Below are 18327 nucleotides of genomic sequence, written 5' to 3'. Positions count from 1 at the left end.
TTTTAAAAAATGAAAGTACATACCAGCATCCCTTATGAACACGGGTGCAAATCTCCTAAACATATTATTAATAAATGGGATCTCACAATATAATAAAAGGTTAAAATATCAAGAACAATTAGGGTTTATCCTAGGAATGCAAAGTTTACTTAAAACTTGAAAATCAATCAATGTAATTCAGGATATTAGCAGTACATAGGGGGAAATTATATGATCACATCCTTATGTGAGGAGAAACATTTGACATAATCAACATTCATTCGTGATAAAAAAAAAATGTTAATCAAACCAGGAATAAAAGCAATCTTCCTTAGTCTGGAAAAAAGGGATCTACTATCATACCTAATGGCAAAATTTCGAACATTTTAACCACTTTTAATCAGCATTGTATTGGATGGCCTAGCCACTGCAATAAAGCAAGCAAAAGAGGTAAAAGACATACGTATCAGAAAGAATGCAAATTATTTCAATTTGCATGTTATCTGCTTGTTTATCAAGAAAATCCTAAAGAATCTAAAACCACAACTGGAACGGATGTGAAAATTTAGGATAGTTGTGTGGCTTAATGTTTACATAAGGAAATCAATTGCATTGTCTATGTTTTTCTTGTTTTAGTTTATTATGTTTTCCTTATTTTATCCAATGCTCTATATTATTCAGAGATATCACATCTCTCAGAGGTATGATCCCACACCACACCCACCACGAAGGCACCCATGGTCACCCACCAAAGACCACTGTATTCCCTCCCAACATTGCTCTCCTTCTTCCCACCCCTCTGGTAGCTTTAATTCTACAGACAGATTTCTAGGGTTTCTTATTGGTTTGGTTTTGACTGGACCTTTTGTTTCTTTATATTACATCTATAAGTGAAACCATGTGATATCTGTCTTTCTCCTTCTGACTTGTTTCACTTAACATTACCCCTCCACTTCCATCTATGTTGTCATGAATGGCAAGAGTTCATCTTCAAAAAGCATGTAAACAAATAGGACTGCATCAAATTAAAATTGCCTGCCCAGCGAAAGAAACTATCATTAAAACAAAAAGACACCCTGCTGAGTGGGAGAAAATGTTTGCATATCATGCATCTGACAAGGGACTGATATCCAAGACCTATAAAGAACTCATACAACCTCAAGAAAAAATAAATAACCCAATCAAAAAGTTGGCAGAAGAGCTAAATAAACACTTCTCCAAAGAAGACATACAGATGTCAGGCACATGAAAAAATGTTCATCATCACTAATCATCAGGAAATACAAATCAAAGCCAAAATGAGACACCACCTCACACCAGTGAGAATAGCCAATATTAAAAAAATAAATAAACAAATAAACCCAGAAACAAGAAGTATTGGTGAGGATGTGGAGGAATAGAAACCCTTGTATACTGTTGATGAGAATGTAGACTGGTTGAGCCCTTATGGAAAAGAGTGGGAATGTTTCTCAAAAATACTAAAAATCCATCTCCCACATGATCCAGCAATTCCATTCCCAGGTATCTACCCAAGGAATGAAAAATACTAATTCGAAGGGAAATGTGCACTCTTCTATTCATCACAGCACTATTTACACTAACCACAGTTGGGAAATATTCCAAGTGCCCAAGGACAGATGAGTGGATAAAGATGTGGTGTATGTGGTGTGTGGCAAGAGTTCAGAATAATTCCATTTATACCTTAAAAATGACCTGAAACCTGACACCTTTTAAAGGTTCCCGAAATGATTGTAAGTGTGCAGGCCAAGAAAGGTGTTAACTCCATCAGGGTTCACTGATAAATCCCTGACACTTGTGAAGACAGGAAGAGATACTTGCAACGAAATCAGTAAATTCCCAGAGACCTGGTTGCCCTGAACACCTCTCCTCTTCCAACCCAGAACCTCCACCTTCCCACAGTCAGTAATTAAGACAGTTGATGCCTGGCCTAGCAGGAGTCCCATAGAGCCTGCTTCATCATTTAGCCAGATTCCATTCTTTTTAGTCATTGTCCACTACTGTACCTATTAATACTTTGAATGTCACTTTTGCAGCCAGTGTTGAGAATCACCAATCTAGTCCATTCAGACAAACATCTGAGTATTTTATCCATACCACACCAAATAACTAGTTTGACTACATCTTCACCTTTTTTTTCCATGCACTGAACTAGGCTTAAGACCTTAAGCAAGTCATTTCCTGCCTCTGAATTCCATTTGAAAAGCAATAGAGTTGAATGAGGTCCTCTTTCAAGATGCTTCCAACTCTGGATTATACGGTTCTGTGATTTTATGAATCATGAATTCGGCAAAAGTGAAAAAGGCTCCAGGAGAAGTGAGAGCCAAACAGATCCTTCCTTTACACTGACACACACCAGCCAAAGAAAAACCACAGTGTGTGTGACTTGTATATTGCCATTCTTTGGGGACACAAGTCTTCCTTGAAACAGTTTCCCTCAAACCAAGTAATGGGTTTTAGAACTGGAAGTATGAAGATGACTGCATAATATGGGCCAAAGATACAAATATTATTAGAGCTGATTAAGAAGTTAGTGCATCCACTTGTAAAGTATGATCTAGACATTCACTTACAGCTTCTGGCAGTAGCTTCTTCCACAGTGGGGTGCCATACTGCAGGAGGGCAATTCACCTTGACTTGTTTCATGTCCATGTGCCACCAGTTACCAATGGCAAATCCCCTGTATGTGGATTATAGGGAAACAGAGAATTACATTTGTTTTATTGGTCCCTCCAGAAACTTCAACAGCTTCGAGCTGTCCTAACCCAGTCTATGTATCTTTTGGTCAAGTATTCCATTGGTTTTACAATCTCACAGCAATTCTTAGTTCCATGGCTCTTTAAACACAGCTCACTTTATCTGGATCTTTTCACTTTTCACTCAGTCTTTCCCAAGGCAAGATTCCCAAGTGGTAACTGGAATCATGTTTACAACGGTCTGCAGTGAGCTGGTGAGCTGGCAATTGTGTAGTTCATTCAGTCCTTTGGATAGCCAAAATCATCCAGACCACTTGTCTATACTGGCAAATAAACAGCATAGTTGCCAAATCATTTTGTTTTGTGTAGTGGAGGTACAACTTGTCCTCTATGCTAATAACTCTGGAGTGATCATCATAGGACTGCTCTCTCACCCCAGGCCACAGACCAATATCTCTCAAAATAGCAAGCTCGGCTCATGTACTATGAAACCTCGGTGTAAAACTCAGGGCCTCATCTCAATCTCCACCCCCTCTGCCCTATTCAAATGCACCAAACACAGCCCTGTTCCCTTGTACTGATCACTCCTCATTTCCCTCAAGGGGATACCAATAATCAAAGATGAGATGATAATGTAACCGTGAAATGAAATACATGGTCTATTAGTCAGGGCAGAGATGACAGAATTGGAATGAAAAGATGGGACTGGACCCACTTATCAATGAAAGAGCACACCTGGGTGGGCTGGATTGCTTTTCAGCAAACATTTGTGAGGAATTAGTCAGATTGGTGTTAGAATCCCTTCTCTTTGTATTATCCTGGGACTCTACTTTCTTCTCCACATAAGACTCCCTTCTTCATGGCATGCATCAGAAATTTTCAGAGTATGCTCTGTGCAAAGACCACCCACAATAGAGCCAATTGACGTTCTATTTATTTATTTATTTATTTATTTAGAAGATTTATTTACTTATTTATACAAGCACTGGGTACAGTCAGAAGAGCGGAGGGTGAGAGAATTCACCAGAGCCAGAGCGGGCAGCAGAGCAGGCAGAAGGACCGAAGTACACTGCTGAGGGGAGCAGCGGGCGGCAGGAGAGGTCTGCGCACCATGTGGGACCCTCCTCTGGTGGCCGGGGAGCAGCCGGGGCTCGAACTGGCGCTGCAGAGGCTGTGGGCAGCTTCGCAACCCAGCGCTCAACCACCGCTGCGCCACCAGGGAGGCCCTGACATCCTATTTAAACTGCAGGATCCTGAGCCCTTTCAATCCTAATTAATACAGACTAAAATTAAAGAACCATTGCTCTTTATTTGCTCAATTAGCAAATGAAGCCATTACCTTCCTATTTTGCAGGACAACTTAGAGAACATTTTCATTTATGTAACTCTTTATCATTGTCAGCTCAACATATCTAAACTTAAGAGCTTTCTTCCCCTCCAAATTGCTTCCGTGCATCAGTTTTCCCCATGTTCATCAGTGGCATCACCATACTCCCAGAATCCAACCTCAAAATCCACAGCAACAATTTAGAATATACCCATTGTTTCCTTCTATGTTTGTTGTTCTTTGTCATTGGTCTTTCCTTTTTTCCAAGGGAGGCGGAGGGAGGTGGATGAAGTCTTGCTTTTTTATCAATGCATAAACATTATCACAGTATCATCTTTTATAGCACAATCTCCAAGTCCTTGTCAGGAAGGTCGTCTTAGAATGAAATATGAAGGGGTCTGCAGAAATTCAGTTATAGGAACAAAACATCTAATAAAGGCCCCAGTTAAATTACCAGCCCCAAACTACTTTTACTCTGGGACAGCTTCACCCAAATCCATAGAGTTTCTCCTCTCATTTAGTCTCAAAAACCTTGAATACCTAGCTAAAGCTTGTCTTTGTGGCAAAGTTTCTGCCTTTCTCAACCAAGTGTTCTTCAATATTTCCAATCAAAAGCTTACATTTATGAAGCACTTACCCTGTGCCAGGCACCACTCTAAAGGCTTTGCAAGGTTAGATAGCCAGGAAGTATAGCACCGGGGATTCAGACCCAGTCAGTGTGGTTGCATTGTCTATGCTCTTAACCTCTATATTCTCTGCTGACTTTTGGCAGCCCTACAGCCTCTAGACTGTGTATGAGGCTGAAGCTCTCTGCCCCTCGCCCAAATTATCAAATCCTCTTTCTGTCACCTCTGCCAAAATGGTACGAGTGTGCTACTAGGGAGTTGGTAAAGCCGTTTCAAAAGCTCCTGCTGCCACATACATATAAAAGAATAAGGAAATCCATGAAATGATAATCAACCAATGTAGGATGGCGATAACCTCTGGAAGAAGAGGAGAGGGTATAATCAGAGAGGGGCACACAGGGGACTCCAACTGCATTGGTAATATTTGATTTCTGAAGCTGGGCAAAGGTTAAACAAGAAGGCACACAGAACTTTGGTGTGTTTCAAATACTTCACAATAAATAATGTTAAAGGGCTCCTTGACATCCTGCTCTCTTGGACAGAGGGCCAGCTAAGCATGTAGTATTAAGCTTCTAGTACTAGGGACTGAAGAATCTAAAAGTAGGCAGGCCTCATTCTTGCTCTTCTCTTGCCTTACAAGGAAAGATCTTCAGATTTATTCAGATTTATAGCTTATTTCCTCTTATCCATTCTATGTCTTTAAGTTCTGACAATGAGAAATATCTTAATATTATGTATACTCATATTCTGTAATCTTAGAACTCTTAGAACTCCATAATCTTAGAGCTCCATATTTCTAAACCCATGAAAACAAGTTGGGAAATCTGGAAGAAAGGGAAAAAGGAAGAAGGATTAGAGGAAGAGTAAATACTTGAATTAGCTTCAAAGATTAAGACAACAGTAAGAAAAAGAAATAAAAGCAGAAAATAAGAATAACAGGTCATAGAAAAGCAGTAGATAAGCTGTAAAAAGAACAACAGAAAGATATTATGAAGTATAACTAATTGAAGACTTAATGAGTATTAGAAACTGCTAAATACTGTATAAGCAGGATCTCATTTGACTACCCCCATAATAAACCTTTGAGATAGGCATTAATAGGTCCTTCTTTTCTTTTTTTTTAAAGATTTATTTATTTATGCATACAAGAGCTGGGGTACAGGCCAGAGATGCGGGAGGTGAGATTCACCAGAGACAGAGTGGGGAACAGAACAGGCAGACTGACTGAAATACACTGCTGAGGGTAACAGCAGGTGAGTCAGGAGAGGTCTGCTGCACCATGTGGGTAGCTCCCTGGCCGGGGATCAAACTCGTGCTGCGGTGGCTGCAAGCAGTTTCATAGGTTGCGTCTTAATCACTTGCATCACCAGGGAGGCCCAATAGGTCCTTATTTTCAAATGAGGAAAGTGAGGTTCAGAGAACTTGAGCATTGCCTGAATTCACAGTTTGAAACAGAAATTTGAGCTGACATCTGAGTGACCTCAATGGTCAGGTGACCTCAGAGGTTGGGAGATTAACCAGTAGGTTTAGTGTCTCCCAACAGAAGCCATGAGAAGAAAGAAGAAATTGGGGGAGAGAACTGCCATCTTCATACCTACAGTGGTGAAGCAGGTAGCATATGTAGGGAAGGAGGCTTGCTGGGCCTCTGATAGTCTGAAGGGTACCTCTCCTGTCAAAGGGGAGCCCCACTCACCTCAGGCCAATATTTGTCTTGTAGGAGTATGGGCCATACCAGACACTCTGTCAAAAAAAGTTTGAAATCCATATTTTTTTAAAAAAGGAAATTTCATGATTGTTTAATGTTAGCAAAATAAAAATATTACTAGGAGGAAAACACCCTGTGGGCCAAACAAAACATAACTATGGACTGAATTTAGCCCACGAGTCACCCAGTTTGCAAATTGTGGCTAAAGAGTGGCAGATAAAGCTGAGTTTAGGAGATCAAAAAGGAAGGAGACAGAAAAAAATGATCAGAGAACAAGAAAGAGGAATAAAGACATCAGGAGAAAGGGAGAAATATCTTTAAAAGCGTGAAGGATCAAATAAAGGGCAATAAAAGAGGGAAATGAGGAGGGGATTGTGGGAAGCCCAAGGATAGAGGAGCAGAAATCTCTGAAGCGATCAGAGGGAAGAGGAAATATGGGAGGAGCCAAAAAGAGATGCAGGAAAAAGAGTGAGCAGAAGAACACGAAGGGGAAAAAAGGGAAAAAGGTCCCCAGCCAGGGATCCTGGCGGAACCTGGGCAAGTTGGTGTAAAGGAAGAGGTTCAACTGGAGATCACCAAGCCACCCCATTTCTTGCGAGAATGCGCTCCTTTTGAAAAGTGGGGTTGTTTTCTCCCCGAGGATAGAAGGTGGCGGCGGCAGCCTCTGGGGCCGCGAGAGCAGGCGCCGCAGAGCCCTCTGCTGGCGGGCACAGCCTAGCGGAGGAGGGAGACTTCCAGACCTGGTGGGTTACAGCGGCAGGGAATGGGCCTGCCACAGTCTGGCACACACCCTTTCCTGGCATCAGCCTGGAGCTTGTGCAATAGAGCAGTAGCCATGGTAACCCTGTGTGCTGCTACCCTGTTTAGATTCACTGAGGGGAGTTTAATTTTGTATCAGGACATTCACATTCAGGAAAGACTGATACAGTCTGTCGCAGTCTCCTGGTCCCCCTCCTCCTGGAAGGCAAAACTTGGAGAGAGGAATATTCAACAGAAGGCATTCCTCCTAGATCTCTTGTCCTTCCCCTTCCTGGACCCCACATTTCTCCCCCAGGGGCCTTTATGGGGTCAAACACTCACTAGACCTCAAAGTTAGAAAGGTCTTCAAAGATAATTCCTGTACAAAACTACATCATTAATCTTGATTCCCCCAGACCTTTCAAAATGATAGTTTTAAGCATCACCTTGGGCTTCTCAGTGAGCCTGACTCACTAAGCTACTTTCAGGTACTAAGACTCTCCATACATATATATGTGAAATAACAAAGATGTTACTCAAATACTGCTGTATTTTCAATAGTTACATGGCATCAAATTATACTTTGGGCTGAAAAAATACATTAGTTTCTGTGTGCTCACAGAAATTTGTGATTAACATATTTTGATCATTGGAAAGATTAGAATCTTTGCAGTTAAATATGTTGCAGGATTTTTGCTATAACACAGATTATTATACCAATTAGGGCTTTAGCTGATGACCATGAGTCATTTATAATCTACAGACTAATTCCAATTTAAATGAGCCACCACAGATGGAAATGGTCTACAGTATAACTGTGCTAGTCACAAGGTCACAAGATAATTCCTAGATTTATTTAAAAAAATTAATTTGTAGTGCAATACAGGTAGGGCATTTGGCAATGACACAGTGTTTAAAGCTATATGTTGAATATCCACTTTTTGTTGCATCACTGTACTCTGTATTCTAGAAACTCTTTTAGCTATAACTTCAAATATCTAAAGTGGAAGTCCTTTCCAATGGCAAGGTCAAATGCCCTCTCCCTTGCCCCTCACTTTCACAATTTTTGGGGGATTATTTATTTCTTAATGGTGAACTCCATTAAGAAAAATCCATCACACAAATCTTGACTGTGTGGTGATGGGAGGGCGGATTTTAGACCATAGTATGGGGTGATGATCTCTGGAGATTTGGAGCCCTTTAGATGACATTATGACATGGTGACCCATTCTTTTTTTTTTAATTGAGGTAACATTACAAAGCTGTATAAGTTCCATGATTACATTTTCTCACTTACAATTAAGGTACATCCTAGCTCTTGCCAAACCTTAATTAGGGCTGGTGACATGATGGGATGGGATGGGGTAGGATTTGCTTAAAATTATGAAATAATAAAACAAAAATGGAGTTCATAGATATGGAAAACAGATTGGTGTTTGCCAGAGGCAGGGGATGGAGGCTGGTCAAAATAGGTGAAGGTGCTCAAAAGGTACAAACTTCCACTTATAAGATATTATAAGTCATAGAAATGTAATGTACTGTAGGGTGATTGTAGTTAATGACAACATAACGCACATTTGAAATCTGCTAAGAGAGTAAATCTTAAAAAATTCTTATCACAGGAAAAATATTTGTTGCTATGTGTGGAGAGACGTTAACTAGACTTGTTGTGGTGATCATTGCATAATATACACAAATATTTAATCATTATGTTGTATGCCTAAAACTAATATAGTATCATATGTTAATTATATACCTTTAATCAATAAATACTAATTAGAAATAATTAGAAATATTCCAAACATACTATTACAAATGACCAACTAATTAAGTAACTTAAAACCACCATGATTTTATGCTCCTGGAATCAGTGAGTCAGGGATTTAGAAAGGGAAAAATGGAACTTTTTGTGCACCACAACATCTGACACCTCCACTGGAAAACTTGAAGGTTAGGAGTAATTTGATGACCAGGGACAGGAAGCATTTGAAATCTTGTTCACTCGTATTCCTAGTACCTGGGATAGGAAGACTAGAAGTGTCAACCAGGCACATGGCCTTCCCACATAACAGGCTTTCCCACTGGATAATAGCTTCAGAGTGGTCCAAACTTCTTAGATGGTGACTCAGGGCTCCAATGGTAAGTATTCCACATGTAAAGTGGAAATGGAAATCACCTTTTCTGATATAGCATCAGAATTTATACAGTGTCACTCCACAAACACACGATAGAGTACAAGTAAATATGCCAACAAAAATACCAAAATTTGTTTGGAAACACAAAATACCTCAAATGGCCAGAGTAACTATGTTTGGGAAGCATCAACCATTCTGATTTCAGATTATATTATAAAACTATAGTAATCAAAACAGTATGGTAATGACATAAAAGCCAATGGAACAGAATCAAGACCCCAGAAATAAACACAGATACAGTCAACAAGTCCTTGCCGAGGGTGCCAAGAACACAAAATAGGGAGAGGATAGGCTCTTCAATAAATGGTGTTAAGAAAATTGGATATTCACATGCAAAAGAATGGAACTGGATCCTTACCTTACGCCAGTCAAAATATTAACTCAAAATGGATTAAAGACTTAACTGTAAGACCTGAAACTATAGAATTGCTAGAAGAAAGCATAAGAGAAAGGCTCCTTGACATTGGTCTTTGCAATTATTTTTGGGACATGTACCAAAGGCACAGGCACCAAAGGAAAAAGAGGCAGATAGGACTACATCAAAACAAAAGCTTCTGCATGGCAAAGGAAACAATGAAATGAAGAGGCAACCAATGGAATAAAGAAAATATCTGTAACCATATATCTGATAAGAGGAAAATTTCAAAATATGTAAGGAATTCACATAACTTAACAGAAAAAAACAATAATCTGATTAAAAAATTGGCAAAGAAACTGAATGGATATTTTTCAAAGACATACAAATTGGGGCCTCCCCGGTGGCGCTGCGATTGGGCGCTGGGTTGCGAGGCTGCCCGCGTGGCCTCTGCGGCCCCGGTTCGATCCCCGGCTGCTCCCCAGCCACCAGTGGAGGGTCCCGCATGGCACACGGACCTGTCCTGCTGCCTGCTGCTCCCCTCAGCAGTGTACTTTGGTCCTTCTGCCTGCTCTGCTCCCCGCCCTGGCTCTGGTGAATTCTCTCACCCTTCCACGCTTCTGACTGTACCCAGTGCTTGTACAGATAAATAAACAAATAAATCTTAAAAAAAAAAAAAAAAAGACATACAAATGGTCTATACCCATACCACCCTGAATGCACCTGATCTTGTCTGATCTCAGACACTAAGCGGGGTCGGGCCTGGTTAGTAGTCACATGGAAGAAGACATGCAAATGGAAAACAGGTAAATATAAAAGATGCTCAAAACCACTAATCATCAGAGGAGATGTGCAAATCAAAACCACAGTGAGATACCACCTCACACTGAGAGGATGAATATAGATACGGGAACAACCTAGGTGCTTATAGACAGATGAATGGATAAAGAAAACACAACACACACACACAATAAGTGTTATTCAGCCGTAAAAAAGGAAATTCTGCCATTTGCAACAACCTTCAGGAACCTTGAGGACACTGTGCTAAGTAAAATAAGCCAAACAGAGAAAGACAAAGTAGACCTTAAGCATTTTTACCACACATACACAAAAGGAACTATGTGAAGTGATTCACGTGTTAATTAACCTGTTGGCAGTAATCATTTCACAAGGTGTATGTATATCAAACCAATACATCATGCACTTTAAATACACACAATTTTACTTGTCAATTGGAAAAAATAACCAAACAACATAATTTCAAAGGAGAAAGGCAAATATCGGATGGTGTCACTTATATGTGGAATATAGAGAAACCAAAGAAAGGGTCAGACAAAACCAAACCAATAATAAATTCTTAACCTCTGACTGTAATACTGAGGTACACAGAGGGGGATGTTTCTGGGGAGCGAAGGGGCCCAGTGGAACGTGGTGGAGGATTGTGGAGGCACTGGTGGTGGACAGGGTATGAAAGTACACATTTGTAAAGGTTTGAACCTATAACCCCGGAGCAGATACAAAGATGTGAACCTACTTTACCTCAATAAGTAAAATTTGGGGGGAAATATAAATAAAGGTACAACATATTAAAAAAAGAACAAAATATCAACAACACAAAAAGTTGTAAGAGGGGACAGAGACCCCACCTACCTATTTGAAAAGTATCAAAGATGTGTAGGCCATGTTTAAAAATCACCACACATACAAAGCTATAGAAAACAAAAAAACACCAAAGTATCCATGACTCAGATGTATGCATTAACGTTCTTGGCAGATTCACTTCAGATAACTTTTTAAAGCAAATCACATGTCACTTTTTTTTAAGATTTATTTATATATGCATATAACAGCTGGGGTACAGGCCAGAGATAGAGGGGGTGAAAGGATTCACCAGAGACAGAGTGGGGAACAGAACAGGCAGATTGACTCAAGTACACTGCTGAGGGGAACAGCGGGCAAGTCAGGAGAGGTCTGTTGCACCATGTGGGTCACCTCCCTGGCTGGCCGGGGATCGAACTCGCAGTTTCATAGGTTGCATCTCAACCCATTGCGCCACTAGGGAGGTCCAACATGTCACTTTTAAAGAAAGGATTCTATTCGGTTGAGTTGCCTGTTCCAGTATCTGCAAACTACTTATTTAGAATTTCTAATAGCAAGGCTGTGTGACACAATGGATAGTCCACTGGGCTTCTAGAAATTCTAAAGATAATGATCATAAGTATTTTTTTTTTAAGTTCTTGTTAGGTGTCAGGCACTGTACTTTTACATAGATTCATTGCAACCACCCTATTATTTTTTTAAAGATTTATTTATTTATGCATACAGGCTAGAGGTGCAGGGGATAAGAGATACAGGCTAGAGGTGCAGGGGGTAAGAGGACTCACCCAGAGGGGCCTCCCCGGTGGCGCAGCGGTTGAGCGCTGGGTTGCGAAGCTGCCCGCGGTCTCTGCGGCGCCGGTTCAATCCCCGGCTGCTCCCCGGCCACCAGAGGAGGGTCCCACATGGCGCGCAGACCCCTCCTGCCGCCCGCTGCTCCCCTCAGCAGTGTACTTCGGTCCTTCTGCCTGCTCTGCTCCCTGCTCTGGCTCTGGTGAATTCTCTCACCCTCCCGCGCTTCTGACTGTACCCAGTGCATGTATAAACAAAAACAAACAAACAAATGAATAAATAAATAAAACATGCCTCTATTAAAAAAAAAAAAATTTAAAAAAAAAAAAAAAAAAAGAGGACTCACCCAGAGACAGAGCAGGGAACAGAACAGGCAGACTGACTGAAATACACTGTTAAGGGGACCAGCAGGCGAGACAGGAGAGGTCTGCTTTGCCTTGTGGGTAGCTCCCTGGCTGGGGATCGAACTCGTGCTGCAGTGGCGGCGGATAGCCTCATAGGTTGAGTCTTAATCCCTTGCGCCACCAGGGAGGCCCGCAGCTACCCTATTAAATGGGTATTACAGCCACCCCCAATTAACAAATGGGAAAAACCTTGAGACAGAGAGCAAATGACGCAAGAACACAAAACTAGGGGAGCTCTCCAATTCTACAAATATTTATTGAGTGTCTCCTAAGTGCCAAGTTCATAGAATTTATAATCTAGAGGGAGTAGGTTATAACAATAAAGATTGTGGAAAGTACTGTGAAAGAAATAGACTAATGGCTTAGGGAAGTCTGGAGAACAGAGAATTGGAGTCAATATCTGAACCCAGGCAACCCACTTCTAGAATTTACACACACAATCATTGAGACCTAATAAAGTTAGGTCTCTGGCATGTGGCATCCATTCCTCTAACCACGAGACTGTATGTCCTCCCTTTTGCCTTCATTTAAATGACGTTTAGCAGCATTCGTTGCTTCATGCTTATTTATTTTACTTCTTGTCTCAGATTTTTCTTGGTAGATAAAATGCTCTTGGCAGTTAGCAATCTTGTCACAGTTTCTATAAAGCTGATATGTTTAGACTGTCTTTAATAAAATAAAGTACCCCGAAGCAGATACAAAGATGTAAACCTATTTTACCTCAATAAACACAATTTGGAATAAAATAAAATAAAGTGGCTCCCCCCACAATGAACAACATTGAGCCTATATTGAAGCCTCAGAAGCTTTGATTCATCCACACTGTGTTATAAAAGCATAAGGCTGCTTTTATCACTCAGTAAAATAATTGCTGGATGATGTTTTTATAAACTCTGAAAGCTGTGAGGGAAAAATAAGTAATTTGGGCCCTTTGGGGATATAATTGGATCTTCCGGGACGATTTGACTAGGTTATGTTGCCCGAGGACTTTGGGGGGGTGGGGAAAGGTTGTTATTTTCACCCATGTGACACGCGTTTGTGAGATTCTCCATTATGTGCCAGTCTGGAGTTGCACTTTTACTACAATCAGGTTATGCCTTTCTCTGCAATTTAATTTTATGCCATTGATATGGTGGGCCTTAATGAAAACGTCAGATTTTTTTTATGTGTTGAGAAATAATGGCACAGGAAATGAGTCGGGTGCCCCTATGTGGCAAGGAAATGAATTAGAACAAAATCCAGCCACAAGACTCTTGCTTTTCTGGTCTCAGTTTGGCACCTGCTTTGTGCCTGGTTTCCTAAGGTTTAAATGGGTGAAAAAGGCAAAGGTCCTGAATTCTCCGCTCAAATGGACCAGGCCTATTTGGTTTTTTGGAACAGTTCTTTTCAAATTGAGAAATAATTCACATACCATATAATGTACTCTTCTAAAGTATACATTTCAGTAGTTTTGAATATATTTCATTGAGTTATGCACCTATCTGAGGTCATCACTAACTAATTCCAGAGCAATTTCATCATCCCCAAAAGAAACCCCACGCCCACAAACAGCCACAGCATTCCCTTTCGCCCCTCAGCCCCTGGCTGCCACTTATCTACTCTCTGAGCCTACAGAGTTGCCTCATCCAGACATTTCATATAATGGGACTAAGTCTATTTTGCCTCTGGCCCCCAGCTCCTTTCTCCTTCTGAGTCCTGCAAAGTCAGGCTCCCAGAAGGCCAGGACAGCTTTGTAGGGTGAGCTCAATCTGTCCAAACCAGCTTTTCTTTACTCATTTTCTCTGGCCTGGTATCCCACATGCTGCTTTTTACCCTCCTTTGTCTTTAAACCTCCTCTTTCAATCAATGCATGACACTTATTGAGTACCAGGTACAGCCAATAATACATAAAATTGAGTACTTATTAGGAATCAAGAAGAGCAGTCCTAAAAATTTTACTTGGATTGACTCTTTGGATACTCACAATAGCTGAAGGAAGTAGGTATATCAATCATCACTATTAATGATGTGCAATAATGACCATTAATCATGTAAAATATATTATCAATAAGAATCATTGTTATTGTTATTCCCATTTTACAGATAATTAAACTGAGACATAGAAAGAATAAGGGACTTACACACAGCTAGTCAGCGCCAGAGCTGGGATATGATGGCGTTCCATAAAAGGGGGCAGCAGCAGAGGTGGCAGGCAGGGTGATAATAGGCAGGTGCCTGGCCTTACTAAGTTGGGAGAGGAAATCAATCACATGCACGAACACACACATGCATGAGCACACACACACGCACACACATGCACACAAGCACAGAGCAATATTGAAGCAATACTCTAAGATGTGGTTTTCAAGAATTTGTGTGCCTCAGAATCACCTGGAGGCTTGTTAAAACACAGATTTCCAGGCCCTCCCTCCAGAGTTTCTGGTTCAGTTAGATGGTGCGCAGCGTAGAAAATGGAATTTCTAACAAGTTTCCAGTTGTTACTGCTGCTGCTGCTGATCCAAGAACCTCACTGTGAAAACCACTATCTTTAAAAAGCAAAACAAAACAAAAAACCATCCACGCACATTAATGGTTTTATTAATCCTTTCATGAAAATTCTGCACAATCACCAAAGATACAGCTAAGGCCACTGCAGAATCTTTACTCCTTCAGTTTTCCAATCTCCAGCTCACTATCTGCCAGCACCAACACTGGCTTTTGCAGTCCCCCTGACTTTCTTCATTCTGCTCTTGCTTTCCTTCCGCCGCACCCCTGAGGTCTTTTCCTTCTCATACAGGCCATGGCTTGCAAGTCTATGTTTGCGTTCATTTTTCTTTGCATCATCCAAGGAATCGTCAATCATGCCAAAGCCACCTCCAAAATGCCACCACCAGAGAGATCAGAGAGCCCAGAGACCCCAGAGAGCCACTTTGTATCTGAATCCAGATACAAAGATGACATCAGAAGTGGTCTTGTATATTTTAGCTAATTTCCCCCGAATTTCTCCCTTAGGTCCTGTTGCCTTCCCAAAGGTGAAGAATGTCAATGACCATTTGTTTCTGACGAAGCCATTGGCTGGTTATGAACTTCCTGGTCTCAATAGTTACTGCGTCCTTCATGATGGTGGCAGATATTCAGGCAGCCAGGGAGGAAAAGAGAGCTACTCTAAAACCACTGGCTTGGAGTATAGCTGTCATAAAGAGCATCTGGAAATGCAGCAGCAAGAGATGTATTTCTGCATGTCTAGAAAAAATATAAACTCTGGCATGATGGTGGTGGTGCAGAATGAGTACCTGAAGACTTTGGCCAGAGGAAGACAATTCTCATATGGCTAGTGTTAAGTCTTTTCCCCACATATAACCCTCCTGTGCCTCCCGACCTCTTGCTCCTTGTGTGTCAAGTTCAAGTTGCCTCCCAGGCACCTGAGGCCCTTCACAGTATGGCTCCTTCAGGCTTCTCCAACCTCACAGTCCTGACTTCTCAGCTCTCCCCTTTACAATCCAGCAATTCCAAGTTTTTCTGACTTCCAGTCTTCCATGCCAGTATAGGTATCTGGAGTCAGACTACCTGGATTCAAATCCAGGTTCTGCCATCAATTGACCAAGTGACCTTGAGCATGTTGGTAAGCTTCTCTGAGCCTGTGTCTCGTCTGTAAATTGGGGGCTACAAATAGCTCTTTCTTCAAAGGACTGTTGTAAAGATTAAATAAAGTGATGCTTCAAAAACAGTATAGAGTCTAACACATGGAATATATTAAAAAATATTAAGTATTATTATTGTTGTTAAACCCAGTGTAGTCATTACCTCTGCCAGAAAGGCACCCTTGTCACTTTCAGCCTGTGCCCACTACTAACATTATTAGTGATTCACTCTCTCCTATACTTCCTCTATACTTCATGCATGCTTCTATTCAAATCCCTGCTCCAGCACTTGTTAGCTGTGTGATCTTGAGCAAATCACCTAAGCACTCTGAACCTACATTTCCTCATCTAAGAGCAGTGAAGATGATGATAGTATGATTGTATACATCCACTAGAGCTTTTGCTGATATGAAAGAAGGCAATACATGAAGAAGCTCATCATGCAGTGCTCAGCACTTTCTAGAGGCTCAACAAATGTTCGCCAACGTTATTTTGAATTGCACTATAGGATTGTAAGAAATGAAGACAGTCTTCCTTTTCAAAGCAAGATCATCACCCTCTTATCTCAGGAAGTATTTGGGAGGAACAGGTCATCTCATATGTTGGTTCCTTGCTGTGGCATTACTATTGCTGCATCTCATACTGTGTTCTCCTATCGCACCCAACATCTTCCACCCAGTTCCCTAGCATCCATCTAGCCTCACCAACTAGACTTTGCGTTTCTTAAGAACCAAGTCGGTGTGACTTCATCTCTTTCCTCCTCAGTACTCAGTAGGGCATGCCTCACAGTGTGTTCTCAGTCCCCATTTGAACTAAGCAGAGACCCACTGTATTGCAACAGGCTTAAGGTCATTGTTAAAGTGTCAACAAGTTGCCAAAAACAACTTACCTTTTTTGAAACTGCAGCGTGGAAAATATGTGGGCATTCTTCTGGTGGCAGGAAGGATGGTTCATTTGACCCAGGTCTCATGAACAAATGACATTCAACAAAGCGGGCTCTTTTCTACTACCCAAAGTTTGGAGAATGCTGCCATCTAGTGGTGGAATCTAGTGATGCTTGAGATAAAGATCTGCAGCTGTTCTTGGGGTGCATGGAGCAAAACCACTGAAGCTGCAGGTACACAGACAAGCTAGATGTAAATCGCTCTGCATAAGGCAGGCATGCGATACAACTTTCACCAGATATAAAGCTTGTTAGTTGAGGAACATAAAAATGTGGTTGCCTCGTTTAGTAATCACCAAGTCCTATTAACATGGCTAGTTGCGTATAGGGTGGGGATTTGCAGGACAGTCCAGATGGACTGTTTGATCCCATTGTCAAATTCATCATCCAATAACATACCTTATGTTTTCAAATCGAAACTATGGATGACATAGATCTGCTTTTAGGCAATACGCAATTGGATTGGATGTAAGAAGCAACTAACAAATAAGACACCATTAAATTTGGCTATATGTGTGTTAAGCAAACATACTCAAATGTATACATGAGTATTTGCAGTCATCCTGGGACTTCTGTTTTCTAGGAACCTGCAAAGAATTTTCAAATATATTTCCCGTAGAACACCCTGAACCTGTTCTAACACCAATAAGAAACATTACAAAGATGTGGTATATGTACACAATGGAACACCACTCAGCCATGAAAAATGATAAACTCATGCCATTTGTAGCAACATGACTGGAGCTGAAAGGGATGATGATAAGTGAAATAAGTCAGGAAAAGACAAATACTGGATGGTGTCACTTATATATGGAATATAGAAAAACCAGAGAGTCAGATAAAGCCAAACTCAAACCAACCCTTGAAAGCTGAATAGAACTGCGGCATCCAGAGAGAGAGGGGTGAGAGCAAAGTGGGGGGGAGCACAGTGGACTATGGTGGTGGACTAAGGGCGCTTTGGTGATGGGACCACTATGGTACCAGCAGGGCCTTAGGAGGGGATCCCATACATCCAAATTACAAACAATGATGTAAACTAAAATGACCTCAATAACAAATTTTTAAAGACTTAACTGAGAGAAAACACGCCATGGTGTGCAAAACCAACCAAAGAAACATTCGATACCATCACTTGCACATGCCAACAGCTGAATATCACTGTAGGTGACGTTAAGCAGATTTGGGTTTGGATTGCTGCTGTGTCACTTACTACTTGTATGACCTTGGCCAAATTACTTAACCTCTCTGTGTCTCAGTATCTTCATCTCATTCATTTTTGTGAGGATGAAGTGATATGCATCCATATATAAGAAATAGCACAGGGCACTTTAGC

At 41.1% G+C, this 18327-nt stretch overlaps 1 protein-coding gene and 1 pseudogene across 4 annotated transcripts in view; both read right to left on the bottom strand.

The window, feature by feature from the left end:
- The window catches only part of CHRDL1 (chordin like 1), a 165358-nt gene that overhangs the window by 145702 nt on the left and 1329 nt on the right, over nucleotides 1-18327 (bottom strand). For 3 of the 4 annotated variants that reach the window (XM_037512064.1, XM_054695611.1, XM_037512065.1), the window contains exon 1: nucleotides 2571-2634. The exons of the other annotated variant lie outside the window; for it this stretch is intronic. In XM_037512064.1, the coding sequence (XP_037367961.1) occupies nucleotides 2571-2608 (38 nt within the window). In that variant the 5' untranslated portion in view covers nucleotides 2609-2634. Of the gene's footprint in view, nucleotides 1-2570; nucleotides 2635-18327 lie in introns of those variants that run through there. 4 annotated transcript variants of the gene reach the window in all.
- Nucleotides 15103-15546, bottom strand: LOC119245965 (40S ribosomal protein S24-like; annotated as a pseudogene).

This window comes from Talpa occidentalis, unplaced genomic scaffold (assembly GCF_014898055.3).
Source record: "Talpa occidentalis isolate TD23 unplaced genomic scaffold, MPIMG_talOcc4v2.1 talOcc4.15, whole genome shotgun sequence".
In the NCBI taxonomy this organism is placed as follows: Eukaryota; Metazoa; Chordata; class Mammalia; order Eulipotyphla; family Talpidae; genus Talpa; species Talpa occidentalis.
Note: the sequence above shows the minus strand (reverse complement) of the source record. Positions and strands in the feature narration are given on the sequence as shown.